Below are 27,299 nucleotides of genomic sequence, written 5' to 3'. Positions count from 1 at the left end.
CCAACATCTGCTGGATCATGGAAAAAGCAAGAGAGTTCCAGAAAAACATTTATTTCTGCTTTATTGACTATGCCAAAGCCTTTGACTGTGTGGATCACAATAAACTGTAGAAAATTCCGAAAGAAATAGGAATACCAGACCACCTGACCTGCCTCTTGGGAAACCTACATGCAGGTCAGGAAGCAACAGTTAGAACTGGGCATGGAACAACAGACTGGTTCCAAATAGGAAAAGGAGTTCGTCAAGGCTGTATATTGTCAGCCTGCTTATTTAACTTCTATGCAGAGTACACCATGAGAAATGCTGGGCTGGAAGAAGCACAACCTGGAATCAAGATTGCCGGGAGAAATATCAATAACCTCAGATATGCAGATGACACCACCCTTATGGCAGAAAGTGAAGAGGAACTAAAAAGCCTCTTGATGAAAGTGAAAGAGGAGAGTGAAAAAGTTGGCTTAAAGCTCAACATTCAGAAAACGAAGATCATGGCATCTGGTCCCATCACTTCATGGGAAATAGATGGGGAAACAGTGGAAACAGTGTCAGATTTTATTTTTGGGGGGCTCCAAAATCACTGCAGATGGTGATTGCAGCCATGAAATTAAAAGACGCTTACTCCTTGGAAGAAAAGTTATGACCAACCTAAATAGCACATTGAAAAGCAGAGACATTGCTTTGCCAACAAAGGTCTGCCTAGACAAGGCTACAGTTTTTCCAGTGGTCATGTATGGATGTGAGAGTTAGCCTGTGAAGAAAGCTGAGAGTTGAAGAATTGATGCTTTTGAACTGTGATGTTGGAGAAGACTCTTGAGAGTCCCTTGGACTGCAAGGAGATCCAACCAGTCCATTCTAAAGGACATCAGTCCTGGGTGTTCATTGGAAGGACTGATGCTGAGGCTGAAACTTCAATACTTTGGCCACCTCATGTGAAGAGTTGACTCATTGGAAAAGACTCTGATGCTGGGAGGGATTGGGGGCAGGAGGAGAAGGGGATGACAGAGGATGAGATGGCTGGATGGCATCACTGTCTTGATGGACATGAGTTTGGGTAAACTCCAGGAGTTGGTGATGGACAGGGAGGCCTGGCATGCTGTGATTCATCGGGTCACAAAGAGTTGGACACGACTGAGCGGCTGAACTGAACTAGGTCAATTTTTATTTTCTTCAATCATCTTCAGATGTGCATTTATCCTAGAATATAATGTCCTTTGTTGGGTGTGTGTGGGGAGTATATTCTCTTTCATGATTTTTCCGGAGACAAAGAAATAAGCATTGGCCAACTCCATATAGAACTCTGGTCAGATGAAGCTGTGGTTTGAAATATGTACTTCCCAATAGAGGCAGGACTACAAATGGAGGTTGCTTGTATTGTTAAGCCCATTTTATAGATGGCGAAACAGAGGCTTAGAGAGATAAAATAGCTTGTCAATCACTCACTGATATGACATAAAGAACACCTGACCCTAAGGCCTTCAAGTTCGAAACTCTTTGTTCTTCTAGCTCTCGGCATCTCCTAAGGAAGTCAGAATTTTACACTAGGAGATGATCTGAGAGATCACCTTACAGATGTCTAAAGGGATGGAGTGGATTGCCAAGAGAGTATCACCCAAGGCAAAAGAAACCAGAACTCAGAAAACATGCTTCACACATGTATGGATTCTGTATTAAGGAAGGTATAGAAGTTGAATTCTAGAATTTTAAAAATTATTTTAAGATAAATGAGAGTTGGACTGTGAAGAAGGCTGAGCGCCGAAGAATTGATGCTTTTGAACTGTGGTGTTGGAAAAGACTCTTGAGAGTCCCTTGGACTGCAAGGAGATCCAACCAGTCTATTCTAGAGATCAGCTGGGGGGGTTCTTTGGAAGGACTGATGCTGAAGCTGAAACTCCAGTACTTTGGCCACCTCATGCGATGAGTTGACTCATTGGAAAAGACTCTGATGCTGGGAGGGATTGGGGGCAGGAGGAGAAGGGGATGACAGAGGATGAGATGGCTGGATGGCATCACTGACTCGATGGACATGAGTTTGAGTGAACTCCAGGAGTTGGTGATGGACAGGGAGGCCTGGCGTGCCGCGATTCATGGGGTTACAAAGAGTCGGACACGACTGCGTGATTGAACTGAACTGAAACGAGGTAAGTTCATACAGTTAGGGACCAAGAAAAGAAACAATTTAAAATAATTCTACTAAAAGTAGAATAGGAATGGACACTTGATGTAGGTTTGAACCTAGGTTGAAAAAGATTATTTAGGGGGAAAAAAAGGCAGAAAGATTGTGTGTGTGAGGGAACATATTTAGCTTGAAATGACAGTGAAATGCCCGGGGAAAAAATGGCAAAGGACATAGGGAGAGGAACTGGTGGACACTTGCTTGATTTAGATAGCATGATATTGGGATTGCTTATCTTGGGAGGTAAGTTGGGTGGAGGGAATCTGTGCTTGTATAGCTAAAAATGCTAAGTGGTTGACTTTAAAGTTGATCTACTGTTTTATTTTACTAACACACACACACATACACTCACATACACACACACACACGAGAATGAGTCATCTGGATTTGCCCATGTTTCCCACAAGAACCTATTTTACAAGTAGGACAAAATCTTCTTTTCAATGTTTATTGCACAACAAAAAGTGCCCCTTGAAGTCTGATGAAAGCCAAATGCCAAGGCTAAGACCACAGCCTTGCCTTTGGTTCATGGCGGGGGGTGGGGGGTAGCTGACTTTCTGGGATCACATCCCCAGGGGTAGCCTCGACAACTTGTTGAACTATGCTCTGAAAAAAGCAAGTTTGCCTCAGGGCTTTCCGCCTTGCATTATTATACCTTCTGCTGCTCAGAGCGTGCACAATGGACACCCTGTGCCCACACCGGCCCTACAGGCTGGAATCATCCACTCTGGGACTCACTGGTCTCTCTGAACCAATATAGCTAACTTTTAGCCCTGTTCTCTGTCCCTTTCCAAAATACCAGTGCTTGTCCTCAGGGGCCTGCTCTCAACAATCTTACAAACTCTCTGACACTGAATCATTGATCAGCAGTGAGTTTCATGTTTGGGTTTTTTTCTTTTTATAGTTCTTAGCCCATTCTGGAGTCTCTACTGAATTAACTGATGATTCCCATACATTGTTCTTGTAAAGGCAGCAAGTAAATTAAATCTAATTATTAATTTGTTTTGTTGTGACTTTTTTTTTAATTTCAAAAAGTAGAATTCTTTGTGATTAGTTATACATACACTATTTTTGAAATTATTTTCTATTATAGGTTATTACAAGATATTGACTACAGTACTATACAGTAAGCCCTGTGCTATACAGTAAACCTTTGTTGCTTGCTGCATATGTATTTTTTAAAGTTAGAAATCTAGCATTCTGTTCATACTAAGTCAAACAAGTAGAATCAAAATGTAATTTTTTTAGTTAGGCAAAAATTTGTAAGGTTTCTAAAATATATATATTATACATATTATTTATATTATGTATACAAGAGCTTTTCTACTATATTTGATAAAGGCTTGCTAGAGAAGATGGAGAAATTGGAAAACATAAACTAAATGAAATGACAGCTCTGAAGAGTTTCATGTTTTTATCTGATCCCCACCACCTTCTTTTTAAGTAGGAGACATAATGACTTCCAGAATGAAACATCTCTTTATGTTAGAATGTGGGGTATTCTGGAATGACAGGCTGCTCAGTTCTCTGATCTCAGTCTCATTTCACAAATCTGGACTACGAGACAAGCTGTTTTTTCTGCCTGGAATGCTTTCTCACTGAACTTTTCCTACTTGGCAAAACTACCAGTAGTTGCTCATAACTCTTTCAAATTTGATCTCCATCCAGAAAGGCTTCCAGACTCTCTAGAACTGTGTTAACACACAGTCATGTGAAGACCCTGAGCCTCTGGAAAGAGACTAGTGCAAGGTAATCTGTGCTAATGCACACAGTAGATTTATGTGACTTGGTATACAAAAAACAAGTAAAATGGTTCATTGATTTTCACACCAATTACATGTTTACATTTTGGATATACTGGATGAAGGAAAACATAGTATTGAATTCATTTCATTTGTTTCTTTTCACTTCTTTTTGATGTGGCTATTAAAAAATTTTAAGTCCCGCATATGGCTCATGTTTGCAGCTTACATTTTATTTCTATTGGATAGGGCTGCCAGAGTCTAGACCATTAGTTTTGAAATCACAGGGGGAGCTGGAGAATGCCGCTGATCTGTGAGTTTCTGTCTGAAAATTTGTGAATGGTAATTTGGAGTGAAGTAATTTAGGTTTCTGATGTGTCAATAACATAGTCAAGAATAATCAACAAACAAGGGGTTACTAGCAGTCACCAGGAAAGGGGTGGAGGGGCAATATAGGGGAGTGGGATGTAAAAACTGTCAGGTGTAAGACAGGCTCAATGATGTACTGTACAACATGCGGAATATAGCCAATATTTTGTAGTAATATAAATTGAGTGCAACCTTTAAAACTGTATGAAAAATAAAATAAAAAAGTAATAAATAAGCAAGATAAAAATAAAAGAATAATCAATGAAGAATTAGGTCTTTGTTGTTACACACAACAGCATTAATCTTCCATTAATTTTGCTGAAATAACCATTTCTTCCCTTTCTGTCTCTAACCCTGGGGACAAAGGAAAACAGTGTGACAGTGTGTATGCACTAAGTCACCTCAGTCGTGTCTGACTCTGTGTGACCCTATGGACTGCAGCCCCCCAGGCTCTTCTGTCCCTGGGATTCTCCAGGCAAGAATACTGGAGTGGGTTGCCAGGCCCTTCTCCAGGGGATCTTCCCAACCCAGCAACTGAACCCACATATGTCTCCTGAGGACAGTATGTGTAGAGTCTTATTTTTTCAGTTGACTAGCCCCTGGACTGAGCAAACAAAATGTAATATGTTCAGAGCAGAATAAAAAAAAAAACAATGAAAAGAAATGAGGACAGTCTCTGAGACCTCTGGGACAATATTTGAATTATAGGGGCCCAGAAAAAGAAGAGAAAGAGTCTAGGAAGACATTTGAAGGATTATAGTTGAAAACTTCCCTACCATGGGAAAGGAAAGAGCTACCCACATCCAGGAAGCACAGAGTCCCACACATGATAAACCCAACACATGAAAACATGTATTAATTAAACTAACAAAAATTAAATACAAAGAAAAATATTAAAAATCATCAAGGGAAAAGCAACAAATAACACACAAGGGAATCCCCGTAAGGTTATCAGCTGATTTTTCTTCAGATTTTTGCAGGCCAATGGAAGGGAAAAACCTAACAAAGGTCTACCCAGCAAAGGTCTCATTCAGGTTGAATACAGAAATCGAAAGCTTTACAGACAAGCAAGCTAAGAGAATTCAGCATCACCAAACCAGCTTTACAACAAATGCAAAAGAAACTTCTCTAGGCAGGAAACAAAACAGAAGAAAAAGACCTACAAGAAAAACCCAAAACAGTTAAGAAAATGGTAATAGGAACAGACATATAGATAATTAATGTAAATGGACTAAATGCTCTAGCCAAAAGACCCAGACTGAATAGACACAAAAATAAGACCTGTATATATGCTGTTTGGGGCTTCCCTGGTAGCTCAGCTGGTAAAGAATCTGCCTGCAATGCCGAAGTCTGTAGTTCAATTCTTGAGTTGGGAAGATACCCTAGAGAAGGGATAGGCTACCCACTCCAGTATTCTTGGGCTTCCCTGGTGGCAATGTAAAGAATCTGCTTGCAATGCAGGAGACCTGGGTTCAATCCCTGGGTTGGGAAGATACCCTGGAAGAGGGCATGGAAACCACTCCAGTATCCTTGCCTGGAGAATTGCATGGACAGCGGAGCCTGGTGGGTACAGTCCATGGGGTCACAAAGATTTGGACAGGACTGAGCAACTAAGCTTCCTTGGTGGCTCAGATGGTAAAGCATCTGCCTGCAATATGGGAGACTTGAGTTCGATCCCTGGGTCGGGAAGATCCCCTGGAGAAGGAAATAGCAACCCATTCCAATTCTCTTGCCTGGAAAATTCCATGGATGGAGGAGCCATGGGGTTGCAAAGAGTTGGACATGACTGAGCGACTTCATGCATGAGCAACTAAGCACAGCACAGCACATACACTATCTACAAAAGACCCACTTCAGATCCAGAGACATATGCAGACTCAAAGTGAGGTGGGTAGAATAAGATATTCCACGCAAATGAAAATCAAAAGAAAGCTGTAGAAGTAATACTCACATCAGACAAAATAGACTTTAAAATAAAGACTATTACACGAGATATGAAAGGACACTACATAATGATCAAGGGATCAATCTAAGAAGACATAACAAATGTATATATTTATGCACTCAACAAAGGAGCATCTTAATACAAGGCAAATGCTGACAGCCATAAAAGTGGACATTGACAGCAATAAAATAATAGTAAGGGATTTTAACAATCCACTTACACCAATGGATAGATCATTCAAACCAAAAATTAATGAGGAAACACAAGCCTTAAATGACACATTAGACCAGATAGAGATAGTTGGTATTTATAGGACATTCCATACGAAAGCAGCAAAATACACTTTCCTCTCAAGTGCACACAGAACACTCTCCAGGATAGATCATACCTTGGGTCACAAATCAGCCTTGGTAAGTTTAAGAAAACTGAAATCATGTCAAGCATCTTTTCTGACTGCTCTGAGATCAGAAATCAATTGCAGTGAAAAAAAACTGTAAAAAACACAAACACATGTAGGCTAAATGATATGTTACTAAACAACCAAGAGATCACTGAAGAAATCAAAGAGGAAATAAAAAAATTCCTAGAAACAAAAGACAATGAACGTATGATGACCCCACAACTATGGGATGTAGCAAAAGAAGTTCTAAGAGGGATGTTTATAGCAATACAACCCTACTTCAAGAAACAAAGAAAATCTCATATAAACTAACCTTACACCTAAATCAACTAGAAAAAGAACATACAAAACCCAAAGTTAGTAGAAGGAAAGAAATCATAAAGATCAGAGCAGAAATAAATGAAATAAAAATGAAGAAAACAAGAGCAAAAATCAATGAAACTAAATGCTGGTTCTTTGAGAAGATAAACAAAATCAATAAACCTTTGGCCAGACTCATCAAAAAGTAAGGAGAGGACTCAAGTCAAAATTAGAAATGAAAAAGAAGTCACAACTGACACTGCAGAAATACAAAGGATCATAAGGGACTACTACAAGCAACTATATGCCAACAAAACGGACAACCTGGAAGAAATGGACAAATTCTTAGAAAAACACAGCCTTTGAGGACTGAACCAGGAAGAAACAGAAAATATGAAAAGACTGTTTACAAGTAATGAAATTGAAACTGTGATTCAAAATCTTCCAACAAATAAAAGTCCAGGACCAGGTGGTTTCACAGGCAAATTCTAGCAAACATTTAGAGAAGAGCTGACACCTATCCTTCTCAAACTCTTTTTAAAAACTGCAAAGGGAGGAATACTTCCAAGCACATTCTATGAGGTCACCATCACCCTGATGTCTTTGTCTCTTTGACAAGAGATTTCACAAAGAAAAGAAAATAACAGGCCAATATATATGATGACCATAGATGTAAAAATCCTCAACAAAATACTAGGAATCCAAATCCAACAACATACTAAAAGAATCATACACTATGATCAAGTGGAATTTATCCCAGGCATGTAGGAATTCTTTAATATATGTGAATCAATCAATAGGCTAGAACACACTAATAAACTGAAGAATAAAAACCATTTGATCATCTCAATAGATGCATAAAAAGCTTTTGACAAAATTCAACACCCATTGTGATTAAAAAAAAAAAACTAACATAATAAAGGCCTTATATGACAAACGCACAGCTAACATTCTCAATGGTGAAAAACTGAAAGCATTTCCTTTAAGATCAGGAACACTTCAAGGCTGTCCACTCCTGCCACTATTCTTCAACACAGTTTTGAAAGTCCTAGCTAGGGCAATCAGAGAAATAAAGAAATAAACGAATCCAAATTGGAAAAGAAGAAGTAGAACTGTCACTGTTTGCAGATTACATGATATTATGCATAGAAAAACCCTAAAGACACCATTAGAAAACTACAAGATTTAATCAATGAATTTAGTAAAATTGTAGGATACAAAATTAATGCACAGAAATTTCTTGCATTCCTATATACTTACAATGAAAGATAAGAAAGAGAAATTAAGTAAACAACCTCTTTTATCATTACAACAAAAAGAATAAAATACCTAGGAATAAATTTACCTAAGGAGGCAAAAGACCTGTACTCAGAAATCTGTAAGATACGGATAAAAGAAATCAAAGACAACACAAACAGATCGAGAGAGAAACCATGTTCTTGGACTGAAACAATCAATATTGTGAAAGTGTCTGTACTACCCAAAGCAATCTATAGGTTCAATGTAATCCCTATCAAATTTCCAATGGCATTTTTCACAGAATTAAAACAAAAAATTTTACAATTTGTATGGAAACACAGAAGACCATGAATAGCCAAAGCAATCTTGAGAAAGAAAAATGGAGCTAGAGGAATAAGGCTCTTTACTTCAGACAGTACTACAAAGCTACATTGATTAAGACAGTATGGTGTTGGCACAAAAACAGAAATATAGATCAATGGAATAGGATAGAAAGTCCAGAGGAAAAAAAACATACTCCTAAGGTCATCTAATCTACGACAAAGGAGGCTGGAATATACAATGGAAAAAAACCAGTCTTTTCAATAAGTGGTGCTGGGAAAATTGTTCAGCTATATGTAAAAGAATGAAATTAGAATACTATATAATACAATACACAAAAATAAACTCAAAATGGATTAAAGACCTAAATGTAAGGCCAGACACTATAAAACTCTTAGAATGAAAACATAGGCAGAACATTCTTTAACATACATCACAGGAAGATCTCTTTTGACCTACCTCCTACAGTAATGAAAATAAAAACGAAAGTAAATAAATGGCACCTAATTAAACTTAAAAGCTTTTGCATAGCAAAAGAAACCAGGAACAAGGCCAAAAAACAACTCTCAGAATGGGAAGAAATGTTCGCAAATGAAGCAACTGACAAGGAATTAAGCTCCAAAATATATGAACAGCTCATTTAGCTCAAAAAAAAAAAAAAAATCCCAATTTTCTCCAAAGAAAACATATAGATGGCCAACAAACACATGAAAAGATGTTCAACATCACTATTTATTAGAGAAATGCAAATAAAAACTACAATGAAGTATCACCTCACACAAGTCAGAATGGCTTTTATCAAAGAATCTATAAACAATAAATGCTGGAGAGGGTGTGGAGAAAAAGGAACCCTCTTGCACTGATGGTGGGAATGTAAACTGCTACAGTCACTATGGAAACAGTATGGAGGTACCTTAAGAAACTAAAAATAGAACTTCCATATGACCCAGCAATCCCACCACTGAGCAAAGAAAATCATGATTCAAAAGGATATATGCACCTCAGTGTTCATTGCAGCACTATATATAATAGCCAGGACATAGAATCAACCTAAATGCCCATTACTAGAGAATGGATAAAGAAGATGTGGTACATATACACAATGGACTATTACTCAGCCATAAAAACGAACAAAATTATATAATTTGAAGATGTGGCTGGACCAAGAGACTGTCATACAGAGTGAAGTCAGAAAAACACATATTGTATATTAATGCATGTATGTGCAATCTGGAAAATGGTATAAACGATCTTATTTGCAAAAGAGAAATAGAGACACAGACGTAGAGAACAAATGTATGGACACCAAGTGGGGGAAATGGTGAATGGGATGAATTTGGAGACTGTGATTAACATATATATATATTACTATGTATAAAACAAGCAATGAATGAGAACCTACTACATAGCTCAGGGAACTCAGTGCTCTATGGTGACCCAAATGGGAAGGAAATCCAAAAAAGAGGGAATATATGGCTGATTCACTTTGCTGTACAACCAAAACTGACACAGCATTGTAAAGCAACTATATCCCAATAATAAATAAATAAAAGTAATGTTCCTATATGAAACAACCTTCTCTCTGTGGCCAGGAGGACCGTAGATAATAGTATACCAAGATGTACTGGGAAAGTGCACTGAGATGGTTGTTAGGCTGCTAGCCTGACTCCTCCAGCAACATAAGCCTCAGTGAAAGTGGAAGGTGAAAGTCTCTTTGCAATCCACAATGCCACACCAAATCAGAGAAGACTATTTGGGTTTTAAAACCATTACGTGCCAATAAAAACAGAAACATAGATCAATGGAACAAGATAGAAAGCCCAGAGGTAAGCCATGCACCTATGGACACCTTATCTTTGACAAAGGAGACAAGAATATACAATGGGGCAATGATAGTCTCTTCAAAAAGTGGTGTTGGAGAACTGGATATGTGAACCTTTACACGTATCCAACTACATGTAAAAGAATGAAATTAGAACACTTCCTAACACCATACACAAAGATAAACTCAAAACGGATTAAAGACCAAAATATAAGACCAGAAACTATAAAAACTCTTAGAAGAAAATATAGACAGAACCCTCTATGACATAAATCATAGCAAGCTCCTCTAGACCCACCTCCTAGAATAATCGAAATAAAAACAAAATAAACAAGTGGGATCTAATTAAATTTAAAACCTTTTTCACAGCAAAGGAAACTATAAAGTGAAAAGAAAGCCCTCAGAATGAGAGAAAATAATAGCAAATGAAACAACTGACAAAGGATTAATTTCCAAAATATATAAGTAGCTCATACAACTCAATACCAGAAAAACAAACAACCTAATCAAAAAGCAGGCAAAAGACATAAACAGACATTTCTCCAAAGAATACATACATATGCTTAATAAACACATGAAAAGATGTTCAACATTGTTTATTATTAGAGAAATGCAAATCAAAACTAAAAGGGATATCACCTCACACTGGTCAGAATGGCCATCATCAAAAAACCACAAACCACAAGGCTGGAAAAGGTGTGGAGAAAAGGGAACCCTCTTGCACAGCAGGCGGGAACATAAATTGATAAAGCCACTATGAAGACAGTATGGAGATTCCTTAAAAAACTAGGAATAAAACTACCATGTGTGTGTTAATCACTCAGTCATGTCCGACTCTTTGTAACCCTTTGGACTGTAGCTCACCAGGCTCCTCTGCCCATGGAAGTCTCCAGGCAAGAATATTGGAGTGGGAAGCCATTCTCTTTTTTAGGGAATCTTCTTGACCCAGGGATCAAACCCAGATCTTCTGCATTGCAGGCAGATTCTCTACCATCTGAGCCACCAGCGAAGCTCAAAACTACCATATGACCCAGCAATTCCACTTCTAGGCATATACCCTGAGGAAACCAAAACTGAAAAAGACACATGCACCCCAGCGTTCACTGCAGAACTATTTACAGTAGCAAGGACATGGAGGCAAACTAGAGGTCCATCCACAGACGAATGGGTAAACAAGCTGTGGTACATATATACTATGGAATACTACTCCGCCGTAAAAAAGGAACGCATCTGAGTTAGTTCTAATGAGCTGGATGAACCTAGAGACTATTATACAGAGTGAAGTAAGTCAGAAAGAGAAAAACAAATATATATTAACACACATACATGGAATCTAGAAAGATGGTGCTGATGAACCTATTTGCAAGGCAGCAATGGAGATGCAGACATAAAGAACAGACTTATGAACCCAGGCGGGATTGCTGGGAGGAAGGAGAGGGTGAGATGAATGGAGAGAGTAGCACTGAAGCATAAATACTACCATATGTAAAATAGATACCCAAATTTGCTATATGACTCAGGGAACTCAAACCAGGGCTCTGTAATAACCTAGAAGGGTGGGAAGTGGGAGGGAGGTTCAAGATGGAGGGGACATATGTATATCTGATTCATGTTGATGTATGGCAGAAATGAAACCAACAGTGTAAAGCAATTATCCTTCAACCAAAAATAAACAAATTTTAAATAAACCATTACATGCCAAGACCATGTCTTTGTTGAACCTAGTAGACAGTGCTAATTAATTGTTTATTATTAATATAGCCTTTCAGTAAAAGAGAATCAGTGGAACCACTACTCCAGCATGCTAATTAATTCTGCATAAAAAGAAGGGTTAATCTCTACTTTAAAACATTGTGTTCAGTCACTCAGTTGTGTCCAACTCTTTGCAACCTCATGGACTGTAGCTCTCCAGGCTCCTCTGTCCATGAAGATTCTCCAGGCAAGAATACTGGAGTGGTTGCCAAGTCCTCCTCCAGGAATCTTCCCAACTCAGGGGTCAAACCTAGGTCTCCAGCATTGCAGGCAGATTCTTTACCATCTGAGCCACCAGGGAAGCACAAGAATACTGGAATGGGTAGCCTATACCTTCTCCAGAGGATCTTCCCGACCCAGGAATTGAACCAGGGTCTTCTGCATTGCAGGTGGATTCTTTACCAGCTGAGCTATCAGAGAAGCTCACTTTAAAACATTAATCATGGAAAGTAAACTGAAATGTGGCCAGAAAAAAAAAAAAGAAATGCCTATCAATATTACTGGTTGGTAAAATTTGTTATCTGCATTTTATAAGGAGGAAACTGTGGCTTAGAAATTATGTGACTTGGCCAACATTTCAATTTTACATAATTAGTTTGTGATTGAGCCAAAATTCCAAAGTCATGTTTATGCCAGCAGGAAGAATTTGAATACAGTTGGAAGAGGCAGATGTCATCATGGAAAATTCACAGTATATACAGAAATGCACTTTCCAATGACTTAGCCACTTCTCTCCACATATTTCAAGCTCATTATCCCTCAATTCAGAGGTTACCCCCTCTTTGGGTCTCCTTGGATGAAAAAGAGCTCTCCTTTTCTTAATTTTCCAATATTCCTCATTCAGATCTGGACACATAGTGCTTTACTGTTAGCTTTTTATATGTACATGTCTTGTCTCTCCAAATAGACTAGAGCTGGCTTACTTCGAATTCCCCATAGCGTGTCTTGCTGAGTAGGGGCTCAGTAGAACCTTCTTAGATTATTAATTACTAGTCTGCTCGGCTTAGCTATTGATGGTTTGTGGTGTCTTTTTACAGTATCTGAACACTACAGAAACACTGGCTCTTGGTTCAGAGACACCACGTGTTCAACTAAGCTGCCAAGCCAGTATCAAATAGCATGATGCTGAACACAGACATACCTGTAAAATGCAACTCATGATATCAGATGCGATTTTTGCATGGGGAGTGTCTTCATCTTTCCCAGAGGGCCTCAGGTTGTGTTCCAAGCAGGAGTCCCAGAGCCCCACAAGGGCCTTTGCGTGCTTTTCAATCGACTCTGTCTCTCTGATGGCTGTTGTAATTCGTGTGATACAGATTTCAACCACTGCTTGGTCATTGTTATTGGTTTGGTAATCCTGTTTGAAAGAACAGCTTCATGTTAAATACTACTCTGGAAAATTACAAAGAACCTACAGAATATGAGTTCAATCATATAGCAAATGGGTTTGCCACATTGTGGCTAAGGCATAAGGTTGTAAAACCCAATAAAAGATCTTCTTCCTTGGAGATGAGAACCTTGTGGACGAGGTAGATTTGCAAACATGCTAAAATGGAGCAGGTTTGTACTATCACAGATACACAGACAGGGAGCTTAATTATTCACTTGCAAGCAGGCTCAAATTTCATGCTATTTTAAAGTTCATTAGAGGTGAGGGTTTACTTTTGGCTCTGATATTTCAACAACTTTTGTGAAATGTTTCAATTACCCTACAATTTCTCCTCACAAGTTTTCTCTTTCTGTACACAACAGAAATCTTTTCAGCTCTCCCTTTTCTATTAAAATAACCACCAAATCCTTTAAAGTATTCCCCAACCGAATTTCCCTCTGTTCCCCTGTTTTAATTCTTCCTCAAATACCTAATCCTCTTTATTGAGCAAAAATATGATCTTATAAAACACCTAAATGTGAAAACTAGGCCCATCACTTTAATTTGGAAAATGGGCCCGACTGTGAACTCTGTGTGGTGGATTAACTCTTACACTGTCATGTACCATTAGAGCCAGACACTGATGGGGCTCTTCTGTCCAACTGCAAGTTCAAGCTTGATCTTTTTTCTATTACAACTAATGTTGCAGTAAACATCTTAGGCACGAAACCGTCTCCATGATGTAGATTATGTATAGCCTAGATTCTTCAGAAGTGGAAATTTCCGAGACAAAACTCAGGAACATTTTAAGGCTTGTGATACACACTGCCAAACTATTTTCCAGAAAGGTCTTACTAATTTATACTTCCATCAGCTGGGTGAAAGCAAGCTTTGTCCGTTGTACCTTTGCAAGAACAGAGTATTTTTAATTTTTGGTAATTTTATACCTGAAAAACAGTATCTCATCGCTATTTTCCTTGGAATTTCTTGATCAGAAGTAAGGTTGAATATTTTCAACATCTTTATTTGTCATTTGTATTTCCTCCCATGCCCACTGTACCTCATGTCTATTTTTCCTTAGATGACTTCATTTTTTTTTTTGGCTTTTCTTTAGTGAAATAATATTTTTTTCTATCAAGGATATTAAGTCAGCTTTTGACATACTGGTTGTGAATATGTTTCCATGTTACATTATTTTTAGGCTTTTTTTGCTGCTATTTACTGACATGCTAAGGTTTTAGATAGCCAAATCTGTCAATCTTTGGGACTTTTTTTTTTCTTTTTTAACTGGAAATTTAAGTTGGTTAAATTATGTTTTTAAAAGATAATACATGAACATGATACAAAAATAAAAGTGATACAAAGAAAAGATTTTCAGTGAAAACTCTGTCTCCATCTCAGTTCCCTTTCCTGGGGAAACCATGCTCACCAATTTCTCATATTTGACAAGAAAAGTCCAAGTTGATATAAATATCCATCTATACTCACTCCTTTCTTTCTTTGTGATTCCTTTAATAGCTTTTTAAATCTCACATTTTCTTTATTCATAGATTTAATAAAAATTTACCTGTATTTTTTCTACACTAAAAGAAAACTTAACAAAACCCTTACTGTTTAGTATTTCAGAAATTAATCTTTTAACCATTCACTTAGCTCTTGAGTCTATCTGGCATTGATGGAAGTAAGATGTACATTTTCTACAAAGTAGCTAATCTAATTTTTCCATCATTATTTACTGAATAATTCATTTCCTAGTAACTGTCTTATGTACATATCAGGTTCTATTTCAGGGCTGTCTTTTCTGTTTGTTTGTTCAATTTTTCAATTCTACAATACTAATTTTGTTATTTTCTTCATATAAGTTCCACACATTTTTAAAAGGTGCTTCCTAGTGTATTTTATGTCTCTATTGTTTCTGTAAACAAAATCTTTGTGTTTTCCTCATTAGAACTTTTAATGAGTTATTGCTCATATGTCAACCTACATCATGTTTGTATTTATTTTTTGTTGCTTTTGCCCCTCAGTAAGTACTTATTGTTCATAGGCTTGCCTCCATTAAAGCCACAGCAGTGTTACCTACACACAAACCTTGCTGTAGAGCCCCCACTGAGGGGCTCCAGCCCTGGGTCCTTGGGGAGCTGAGGCCTGGCCATGCTGCTGGATGGCTCAGGATTCGTCAGGCTGGCTTGGTTCTCTAGTCCTGCCAGTAGCTCCCCACCCCACTTGGATTGCGCCAGTGGGGAAGGGAAGGGGAAGGACTGGTGGGAGGAAAGCCCGTCAGGCTCTGGCCTCTCTCCTCGCTGTCCTGGCTCTTCTGTGGCTGCCCTGCTGCTGGGCTACACTGTAGGCTCCTGCCTGAGCTGGGAAACTGAGGCAGGCCACCAAGGCCTCCTCTGTCCCGACAGAAGGCGCTGTGAGTCCACCCCAATGCAGAAGGCACCATTCTGCCTCCCTTCTCGGAATAAGAGTCCTGCTCCAGCTGCCAGGAAGCCATTTTGGGGGAAAATGGTCTCTCTTCTGGGCCTTAGAGCTCATTTCCTGCCTCTGGCAGTGGCCGATGTAAATGTAGCACCTGCCACACCTCAGGTCTTGCTGAAGAGCCCAGGTGCCACGTACAGGTGGACACCCTGAGGAGAGTGAGTTCACGTGTAGCCACCAGCAAGCTAGGAAACCGTGCAAGATGCGCCTTGGCCTGCGGGCTCCAGAACCACCTGAAGACACTGCTCTGCGTTCACCTCCTGTAATGAATATCCGCTCTCTCAGGCATAATTTGAATAAATGAAGTTACACTCCAAGGGTCCTCAAAAGCAAATATTACAACACCGCGTGGCTATTTCCAGACTAGAAAGAATGAGGCTCTGATCTTGGGGCCACGGTGGCTGAGTCCAGGCAAGGGGAAGACCCGTGAGCAGTAAGTTGTCTTGCACACTTACCTGAAGACCACAGATGCTGGGAGCCTTCCACATTCTAGTTGAATTGAAGGAAAATGGGTACACAGGTTCAGGCCAGCACTGCTGTCCACTGCCTGCCCCTCTGCTCCCCACCACCTCATCCAAGACCACCAGGACCCAGAAAGGTCACTGTGGAACCCTCACTACCTGCCTGCCAAGCATCTGGCTTCAGATCAGTAACCATCATTTTTGTCTGTTTCTCAGAAGTGACAGGCCTGGTGTGGGGCTGAGCCAGACAGCAGGGTTTCCTTCCAGAATCCACTTCCTTATGGCATCTGGAAGGTCTGACAGACACAGCTCAGGTCAAGTCCTCGTCAGGTAGATTCTGAGGTTGGAAGAGGCTGGATCCCTGACGGGTGGCCCCTCACTCAGGCCATGCTACTGCTCAGTGCACAGCGAAGTCTTGCACATTCTCCTTCAGAGTCCAGCAGGCATCTGCCTGTGTCCGTTTCTCCACCACTGCTCCTGCTGCAGCTCGGTCTGCGGCTCCCGCTGCTCGCAGGCCTGCAGCTGGTGCTGGGCCTCGCAGGCCTACAGCTGGTGCTGGGCCTTGTCCCGGAGGTCAAGTGCGGCCTCAGCTCGCTGCTTCCAGAGCAGGGCGCTGCGCAGCTGGCAGCTTGTACTGGATGTAGGCTCTGGCAGATGGTGGCGTATAGGCCAAGAGGGTGAGTTCCAGAGGGAATGGCTGCCGGTGTGGCCCCTGCTCGGCTGCAGCCCGCTTCATCTTCCTGGCACCCAGGGGCTCCAGGAGGTCTGAGAAGGCACTGCTGAGGCCAGGCTCCAGGCTACCCGGGGTGGGGGACAGGCAAGGCGGAGGTGCTGGGGCCTCTTGCACAGGTAGGCAGGTAACGCTAGGAGATAGAGGTGGGGAAGATGGAGCTCAGAGCAGCACTTCCTGCCTCACCGGAGCCAGCTGAGTCCTGCAGGGCCAGGTGGGTAACTGAGCCCCTTGGTCCTGCTTGTTTGGCACAACCTAGAGAAAGAAAAATACTGCAGGAATTCCCTCCGTCAGGATTCCCATCAGTGCAAGCAGTTCTCCTCAAAGTGATCAGAGCAGAAGTTGATGTACTCGGATTCGGGGTCCCACAGGTGCTGGACCCTGGAGTCCAGCCGCTGGGAGTTCGCCAGCTGCAAGCCTTACCTTGGGTTGTCCTTCTGGGCAAACCTGTGGAAGAAGAAGTGGTGGCTGTGCGTCTGGCGTGTGTCCCACGTTTAGCCTGAATGGAGCAGTGATGGGGCGTGGCTTCACCGTAGCTCCCGGGAAGTGTCACGGGGGTGTGTCCTATATTTATTTTGTAGGGAGTTAGCCGTTCAGCTCATCTTAATTATAATATTTTTTCAGATCATTCTTTTGTGTTTTCTAAAAAGATTTCTGTATTGTATCTGTACCTTTTATATAGCTCATGACTTATTGAGTCAGAATTTCCTAAGCTATTACACATAGAAACAACAAAAGCAAGATTTCTGGTTAGTTTCTGGTTTTAGTTCCTGATTTTTAATATAAAGTTTATGGCCAAAAGCAAGATAATACTGTAAATGTTTTAAATCATATAGGATGCACCGCTTTCTTTTTCTTTGAAGGTTTAAATATTTGTCTTAATTTTTTTAAATGTCCTCTCAGCATCTAAAGAGGTAACTAAGCATTTTTTTCCTTAGCTGGCTTATGGATGTGAAGTTTTATGTTATCATATACAATGAAATTTCCAGATGTTCATCCATCACCACATTCCTAGAATGAATACCACTTGGTTTGGTGGACTGTTTACTATATTTTCTTTTACCTTTCTCCTTTGTTGGTGAGTGTGTTCTTTTATTTTAATACAGCAAAATTATTAGTATTACTTGCGCCAGAACCTATACAGCAAATAGATACTTACAGTCAAATCATAGGCAAAAGTGGAATATTTGAGGGCAAATTAATGATGCTGACTTTTCCAAAAACCTCTATCACAACAGAAAAACCAAAACCATCCTTAGGGGTGAAAAATAACAGAGAATGCCTTTGGGCTAAAATCACTATCTTTGGCCATAACTATTCTTGTAAAAAGCAGTTATTTTAATGGCATCATCTTGAAACATGAAGCAACATCATATTGGTTATTTTATATAATAAAGGTAATATATACATAAAATTAGATGAAACAGAATGAATACCATAGACAGAAGGAAGCCTGTATTCCAACTGTAAATGCTAAGATGGTTAATATGATTAATTGTAACATTTTCTCTAACTCCAAGAAGAGGAGGAAATGGTATACCATGTTGCTTTCAGAACATATAATAGTATCTGGTACATAGATGATGCTCAGTAAAGGTCCGTCTAGTCAAGGCTATGGTTTTTCCAGTGGTCATGTATGGATGTGAGAGTTGGACTGTGAAGAAGGCTGAGAGCCGAAGAATTGATGCTTTGAACTGTGGTGTTGGAGAAGACTCTTGAGAGTCCCTTGGACTGCAAGGAGATCCAACCAGTCCGTCCTAAAGGAGATCAGTCCTGGGTGTTCATTGGAAGGACTGATGCTGAAGCTGAAACTCCAATGCTTTGGCTACCTCATGTGAAGGGTTGACTCATTGGAAAAGACCCTGATATTGGGAGGGATTGGGGGCAGGAGGAGAAGGGGATGACAGAGGATGAGATGGCTGGATGGCATCACCGACTCAATGGACATGAGTCTGTGTAAACTCTGGGAGTTGGTGATGGACAGGGAAGCTTGGTGTGCTGCGATTCATGGGGTTGCAAAGAGTCGAACACGACTGAGCGACTGAACTGAACTGAACTGAAAGGTTCACTAATCTATTTATCTAATTCCTAAAAAATTGAAGTTTAGTTGATCTATTATTGTGTTAGTTTCAGGTGTACAGTATAGTGGTCCAGTATTTTTGCAGATTACATTCCATTATAGGTTATTATAAGATAATAGGTATAATATAATGCTATATTCTAAATTCTTGTTGCTTATCTATTTTATATATAGTAATTTATGTCTATTAATCCCATACCCTTGATTTGTCCCTCCCCTCTTCCCTCTCCACTTTGGTAACCACAAGTTTACTTTCTATGTCTGTGAGTTTGTTTCTGTCTTGTGTGTGTGTTCAGTCTCTCAGTTATGTCCAACTCTTAGCAACCCTCTGGACTGTGCCCTCCAGGCTCCTCTGTCCATGGGATTTTTCAGGTAAGAATACTGGAATGGGTTCCCATTTCCTCCTCCAGGGGATCTTCTCGACCTAGGGATCAAATATGTGTCTCCTGCGTCTCCTTCATTGCAGGTGAATTCTTTATTGCTATCAGGGAAGCCCTCTATCTTATATATATGTTCATTTGTATTTTTTTTTTATATTACACATATAAGTGATATTATATAGTATTTGTAGGGCTTCCCTGGTGGCTCAAATGGTAAAGAATCTGCCTGAAATGTGGGAGACCTGGGTAAAGAATCCATCTGCAGGATATATAAGAGACACGGGTTCAGTCCCTAAGATCCCCTGGAGAAGGGCATGGCAACCCACTCCAGTACTCTTGCCTGGAGAATCCCCATGGACAGAGAAGCCTGGCGTGCTTCTGGGGTCACAAAAGAGTTGGACATGACTGGGCAACTAAGCACACATATCATTTGTATTTCTCTGTGTCACTTGTTTCACTAAGCATAATATTCTCATTGGTTTTAATTGAATAGGAAAGAAGATTTTGTTGGCACTAATTTTCAAAATTTAATTGTTTGAAAAAATTTATGGATCTTAATTTAAAATTTAATTTAAAAAATAGGAAATAAGAAAAAAGTCTCCCATTTCCCCTGCTCATTATTCTTCAACAAAGTGCTGAGTTATTACTTTCTTGTATATCCTTCCAAAGATTTTATATACATATATTTGAGTAAATGTAGGTATGTATGTGTAGAAATATATGATACACATATATTCATACACATATACACTCCCCCACTCCTTATTTTATAGACAAATGGCAGCATAATGGACATACACATCTGCCTCTTGCTCTTTCACCTCATACTGAATCTTGGAAATCTTTTCAAACTGACATATAAAGAGTTTCCCCATTCAGTTTTATGGTAGGACAGTATTCCAATGTAAAATTGTGCCATTTGTTTTTATTATTCAGTTGCTAAGTCGTGTCCGACTCTTTGCGACCCCATGGACTATAGCCTGCCAGGCTCTTCTGTCCATGGAACTTCCCAGGCAAGAATACTGGAGTAGGTTGCCATTTCTTTCTCTAAGGGATCTTCCTGTCCCAGGGATTGAACCCACATCTATGTCTCCTGCATTGGCAGCCAGATTCTTTATTACTGAGCCATCAGGGAAGCCCAAGGTTGTACCATAGTGTATTTAATTTGTCTCCTATTGATGACCATTTAGGCAGTTTCCAGTCTTTGGAATTATGAAAAATGTTGCATTGACTAACCTCATATGCAAGTTACTTCCCATTTGCAGGAGCAGTTAATTGTATAGGACAAATCCCTATAAGTGGAAGTAGATATGTGTCTTTTCATTACACTTCTGTTTTATTTTTTTCCCTAGTTGCTATATCATTACCATTACTATTACTTCTGCTGCTGTTGCTGCTGCTACTACTACTACACAGGAGATATGTAATCAGTTTGTATAGTTCTGAAAGAAAATTTCTGATGGTGTTTTTATTAAAATATTTGACTAAGGGATAACACATATTTATGATACTGAGTTTCCTATGTAACAACATAGCATACCTCTCACCTGAAACTATCACAATATTGGTAATTGACTATATCCCAATACAAAATAAAAAGTTAAAGAAAAAAGAACAAAGCATGCCTCTTTACTTTTCAGGTCCATTTTTGTGTTCCTCCATAAGATTTTAAAGATTTCTTAATCAAGGGCATGCACATTTCTTAATGCAGATTGTTTATACATGTAGATACTTTATGTATTTGTTGGCACTCTAAATTGGTTCCTCTTGACCATTTCCACTGATTATTATTATATAAAATCTACCAATTTCTGAACACAAATTTGATACCCTACCAATACACTGAATTCTTTTAATTGTTAAGAGCGTTTTAGTTGATTCTCTTGGATTTCCAGGTATGTTATTGTGTTATTTGCACAATAGGGTAATCTTATTTCCTCCTTTTTAAACTCTGTTGCTAATTTTACCTTTTTATTAATTGCTTTGTCTATAATCTCTATAAAAATTTAAAATAATTGCATTACAGTAGAATGTCTTGTATAATTCCTGACTTTAATGAAAATGCTCCTAGAATTTCTCTAGTAAGCATTTTACTGGATATTTTTTTGGGGGCGGTACATTTTATAATGTTAAGAAATTATCAATCTATTCCTATTGTATTGAATTTATATTTTAATCAGAATGGATAGTGAATATCATTAAGTACCTTTTTAGAATTTATAGATATATCAAATTATTTTTGCCCTTAGATCTGTTAATATGACAGATTATAGAAACAAATATCTTAATGTCAGTTATCTTCGCATTCCTGGAATATATCCCATTGGATTCTGGGAAATTAATTTTTTAATGTGCTACTGGGTTTGATTTATTAATATTTTATTAAAAATTTCACATCAATATTTGAACGATTGGTCTTTATCTTTGTGAAGTTTCATAACAACTTTATGACAATTTCGTAAAAAGATTTTGCTTATTTATAACCTTACTTAATTTGTTTTTACTTTCATGTATTATGGCCCAAGAGAAATGAATTAAAATTTCCTACAACTAATGTATCTTATCTGTTTTTTTTGCTGGTGTCTCCTAAAACTTTTGTTTTATGAATATTGTTGCTACAAAATTAGATATGTAGATATTCTTAATCTTTATCACTTGTGAATCAAATCCTTTGTAGTAAAATTGGCTTTCTTATCTCATTTAATGTTTTTGGAATACATGTTTCCTTCAGTTCAGTTCAGTCGCTCAGTCGTGTCCAACTCTTTGCGACTCCATGAATCGCAGCACACCAGGCCTCCCTGTTCATCACCAACTCCCGGAGTTCACTCAGACTCACGTCCATCTAGTCAGTGATGCCATCCAGCCATCTCATCCTCTGTCGTCCCCTTCTCCTCCTGCCCCCAATCCCTCCCAGTATCAGGGTCTTTTCCAATGAGTCAACTCTTTGCATGAGGTGGCCAAAGTATTGGAGTTTCAGCTTTAGCACCATTCCTTCCAAAGAAATCCCAGGGCTGATCTCCTTCAGAATGGACTGGTTGGGTCTCCTTGCAGTCCAAAGGACTCTCAAGAGTCTTCTCCAACACCACAGTTCAAAAGCATCAATTCTTCGGTGCTCAGCCTTCTTCACAGTCCAACTCTCACATCTATACATGACCACAGGAAAAACCATAGCCTTGACTAGACGGACCTTTGTTGGCAAAGTAATGTCTCTGCTTTTGAATATGCTGTCTAGGTTAGTCATAGCTTTTCTTCCAAGTAGCAAGCCTCTTAATTTCATGGCTGCAGTCACCATCTGCAGTTGGCTGATATAAATATCATGCTTTCTGTTTCTTTTGATTTGTATTTGCTTAGCATCATTTGCTTATTTTATTTTTATTTAAAAAAATTTTTTACAGACTTTCACATTGATTTATATCAACTGAACAGCTGTTAACTTTGGTAAAACAATTTAGTAGTCATTATTCAGTGCTTCTTAATAGCTGAATATATGCCTGGCATATAGGTTATACAAAAATAAGAAGGTAGTACTTGATCATCATATGATTCCAAATCATTCTATCATAAACAACCATTTAAACCTGGGGGGGATACATGTAGAGTTCAGATATACTCATTTGAGAAGAGAGGGCCTTGCTTTAGCAAATATGTGGACAAACTGCTTCTCAGAATTTTCAGCAAAGAGGATTAATTTTGACTAGGTGTTGATTTTCTATCTGAAAGTGTCATTTCATGTGCTTTATTTGGTAATTTGTCATGGTGCAAAAAGATAACCTCACATTAGATTTGAATATGTGGTATGGTTTTGCTGTAAACATCAAAAGGATTTGCTTTAATTTGAATTACTAACATATATTTTACTTAACCAAGTAAATTATTGTCTATCAACTTTTTAGTTTCATATTTTCTAAATCATTTTATTACATATATGTTTCTCATTTACTAGATTTTGCCATGTAATCCCATCTAAAAATCTTTTTCTTATAACAGTCAAGTTTGACCATTTAGATGAAATGGTAGGATAGATACATTTGGTTTGAATATGTCATATATTATTTTATAGTACGATTTTGTTTTTTCTTAACTTTTGGAGTTCAGTTATTTTGCCAGAAAGTGGCACATCTTGGCAAGGCCAGAAGGCACAAATAAGCTGTGTGAACAGGTGGCCCAGACTCCTATGTCATCTACTACTATAGAAATGACCTTACCCCCAGGACACACCGACAGTCCTATGGGAGGTTCCCTTATGATCTGCCAGAAGAGTAGGAAAATATCTGAACTTGGATTACTGATGGATTGGCTCAGTATGTGGATACAAGTCAAAATTTGACTGCTGTTAAGAGTATAGACCTACTTAGATGTGGCCCTTGAAAGAAAACAGTAAGAGAAAATTCTCCCAGTGGACACAGTTTCAGGCTGTGTACTTGGTCATTAACTTTATATGGGAAAAGGAATGTATAGGTAAGAGCTAAGAATCATAAGTGGTGGGAGATGTCTTGGCTGAATGGCCAAGGACCTGGAAGAAGGAAGATTGGGAGATCAGAGATAAGGAACACTGAGTTAGAAACATGTAGTTTGATACATAGGATTTGGCACAAAGTATAGATATATTTTTTATCCCATGTTAATGCCCATGAGAGCATTAACCACCAAAGAGGCACTAAAAACAAGCATATAGAATGGCTTAACCAGATGACATCAGTTTTATCATAGCCACTACAGTGTGCTCCCAGAGAAGGCAATGGCAACCCACTCTAGTACTCTTGCCTGGCAAATCCCATGGACGGAGGAGCTTGGTAGGCTGCAGTCCATGGGGTCGCTAGGAGTCGGACATGACTGAGCTACTTCACTTTAATGCATTGGAGAAGGAAATGGCAACCCACTCCAGTGTTCTTGCCTGGAGAATCCCAGGGACGGGGGAGCCTGGTGGGCTGCTGTCTCTGGGGTCTCACAGAGTCGGACATGACTGAAGAGACTTAGCAGCAGCACAGTGTGCTCCAATGGCTGCATGAATGGAGTAGCTTTGCTGTGAGGGATATAAACTACCACCACCCAAAAGCATAAGATCCTATTCCCCAAGGTTGGTCTTCCCCAAGGTTGGTCTTGTTATTATTGTCATTGCCTAAGTGTGCAATCTGCTAGCAACATAGGTCAATGCTTAGTGCCCAAAATGGCACTATCCCTCGAGGAAGCCAATCAGTGATTTGGTGGCAATTTTTTTTTTTAACCTCAGATCTTTCCACTCTGAAAAAGACATCAATTTGGGGTAGGATATGGTGGGAGGGAAGAGGGAGGTTCAAGGGGGATCAGACATACATATACCTATGACTGATTCATGTTGATATATGGTAGAAGCCAACACAATAAAGCAATTATCCTCCAACTAAAAATAAATTTTAAAAGATGTCAATTTGTATCATGTAGAATTTACATGTAATCAGGGTTTGAGTTTGTCTTTCCTGCCCACAGATCTTAAGCCTCAATCACTGTTTAGGGGATCACAGAGTATGTGATCTGCTGACACAGGAGCCCATGAACATTATGTCTGACCAAAGAACCACTTTACAGCAAGGAGCTCCAGCAGTAGGCACATGATCATGAAATTCACTTGTTCTTTTGCATATCATAACCTCTCCTCCTCTACTCTGAAACTGCTGGATTGATAGATCTATAGAACAAGCTTTTGAAGGAGCAATTCAGCCAAATACTCTATAAGGATGGGGCACAATTCCCCAACAAGTTATATATATATATATATATATACATATATATATATATATATATACATACATTGAGTATATACATACTCAAATGATGACTGTGGCATGGTGATGAATTCACTATAGGCAGAAGACACAGGGCTTCCCAGGTGGCACTAGTGGTAAAGAACCCATCTGCCAATGTAGGATACATAAGAGGTATGGATTCAATCCCTGGGTTGAGAAGATTCCCCTGGAGGAGAAGATGGCAACACACTCAAGTATTCTTGGCTGGAGAATCCCATGGACAGAGGCGCCTCACCAGCCCCAGCCCCTGGGGTTGCACAGAGTCGGACACGGCTGGAGTGACATAGCATGAACACACACGTGCAGAATACACAAGCCTGGGAACCCAGTCACTCCAGGCTTCCATGACAAGAGACCAGCAGAAAGCAAAAGGAGTCACCATCCTGGCAAAGGTAATTGACTACTGCATTAGGAGGAAGTTGGGTGGCTGCTACACGATGGGGGCATCTTTAGGCACTGCCTTGACCAATTTTCATGTAAATGGACAATGGAGAAGTCACAACCTGAGAAGGGCATGGACACCAGGGTCTCAGATCCCTCAGGAAGAAGCATCTGAGCCACCCAACGAAGAAGCAGCTTAAATCAGCAGAGGTGCTAGCTGAAGGTGAGGAAAATCTAGAATAGGTGATAGAGGAGGAAGACCATATTAATTTTCCTGTTGCTGCTGTAATAAATTATCACATACTTAGAAGCTCAAGAATTTGTGTTGACTAATTTTCTTACAGTTCTGGAGGTAAAAAAGTTGCAAATGTGTCTCACTGGGCTAAAGCAGTGATAGTTCCCTTGGAGGCTCTAAGGAGAAAATCCCCTTTTCTTTCTTCTACAGGTTATCTGAATTCCTTGACTCATGGCCTTCATGAGCCTCTGTCTTCAAAGTACATCACTCCAAACTCTGCTTGCATGATTCTATCTCCTTCTTCTGTCTCTTTCTTGCTTCCCTATATGTATTACATCCTAGAATGCATCTTCCCTAAAATGTATTACATCTGAAAAATCTCTTTTGCCATATAAGATAAAATTCACAGGTTCTGGGGTTTAGAATGTGGACATCTTTGTGCTCTGCTGTGCTCAGTCATGTCTGACTCTTTGTGGCCCCTTGGACTGTAGCCTGCCAGGCTCCTCTGTCCAGTGAAATTCTCCAGGCAAGAATACTGGAGTGGGTTGCCATTTCCTCCTCCAGGAGATCTTCCTGCCTCAGGGATTGAATCCGAGTCTTCTGCATTGGCAGGTGGATTCTTTACTATGGGCACCATCTGGAAAGCCCAGAAAAACCATTATTCAGCCAGTGCTGAGATGATGAGTACCAATTGCAGCCTTGATACACACTGGAGTGGTAGCGATCAGTCAGCATCTCGGAAAAGCAATATCCACATGGGATGAAACTATTACATAAAGCAAATGAATTCAAATGGTGCCAGGGTAGACTGTATTGAAGATTATGCTACATTGTCCAAATCTCCTGCTAGGACAAAGACATTCATTTTCCCAGCTGCTGGCTCATAGCCAGGTCTGTCTGCCAAAACTGTCCTTGGACAAAGGAAATGGGCTCAGCCAAGATTTTGTTTTTCCCTTGGAACAGTCATTTAAAATCAGGTCCCTGGGACTCCGTTACAACAGAATTTATATAGATGACATTGAGAAACACAGCAAACCATGCCTAAACCATCATTTAACAATAAATAGCAAAGAGAATTTCACTTGGATGAAACAAGCCTCAGTAAAAGTTAAAGGTGCAATTTACTGAAAGTATATGGCATATGTATGTGTCTGGGTTCATGAACACAAAGATCTAATCATTTCTATGCTAAAAGAGTGCTGGAGTATTAAGGAATTCTGAAAAAGGTGCCTTGGAATGAGGCTGGGATGTGCAGAATAGTGTCAGGAGATTGTTGAGCTGAAGGCATATATTCTAACATTTCTAACAAGCAAAGTTAAACAGCCATTATAAGGATAAATTG

The 27,299-nt window shown here is 39.5% G+C and overlaps 1 protein-coding gene across 4 annotated transcripts in view; it reads right to left on the bottom strand.

Moving 5' to 3' along the window:
* Positions 1-27,299, bottom strand: part of VEPH1 (ventricular zone expressed PH domain containing 1) — a 277,465-nt gene that overhangs the window by 213,904 nt on the left and 36,262 nt on the right. For 3 of the 4 annotated variants that reach the window (XM_027542753.1, XM_027542745.1, XM_027542737.1), the window contains exon 3: positions 13,202-13,417. In XM_027542753.1, coding sequence (XP_027398554.1) covers positions 13,202-13,417 — 216 coding nt within the window. Of the gene's footprint in view, positions 1-13,201; positions 13,418-16,362; positions 16,485-27,299 lie in introns of those variants that run through there. The other variant, XM_027542761.1, reaches the window with a different exon arrangement.

This window comes from Bos indicus x Bos taurus, chromosome 1 (assembly GCF_003369695.1).
Source record: "Bos indicus x Bos taurus breed Angus x Brahman F1 hybrid chromosome 1, Bos_hybrid_MaternalHap_v2.0, whole genome shotgun sequence".
NCBI classification, from domain to species: Eukaryota; Metazoa; Chordata; class Mammalia; order Artiodactyla; family Bovidae; genus Bos; species Bos indicus x Bos taurus.
The sequence above is the reverse complement of the archived record's forward strand: the minus strand, read 5'-3'. Positions and strand labels throughout refer to the sequence as shown.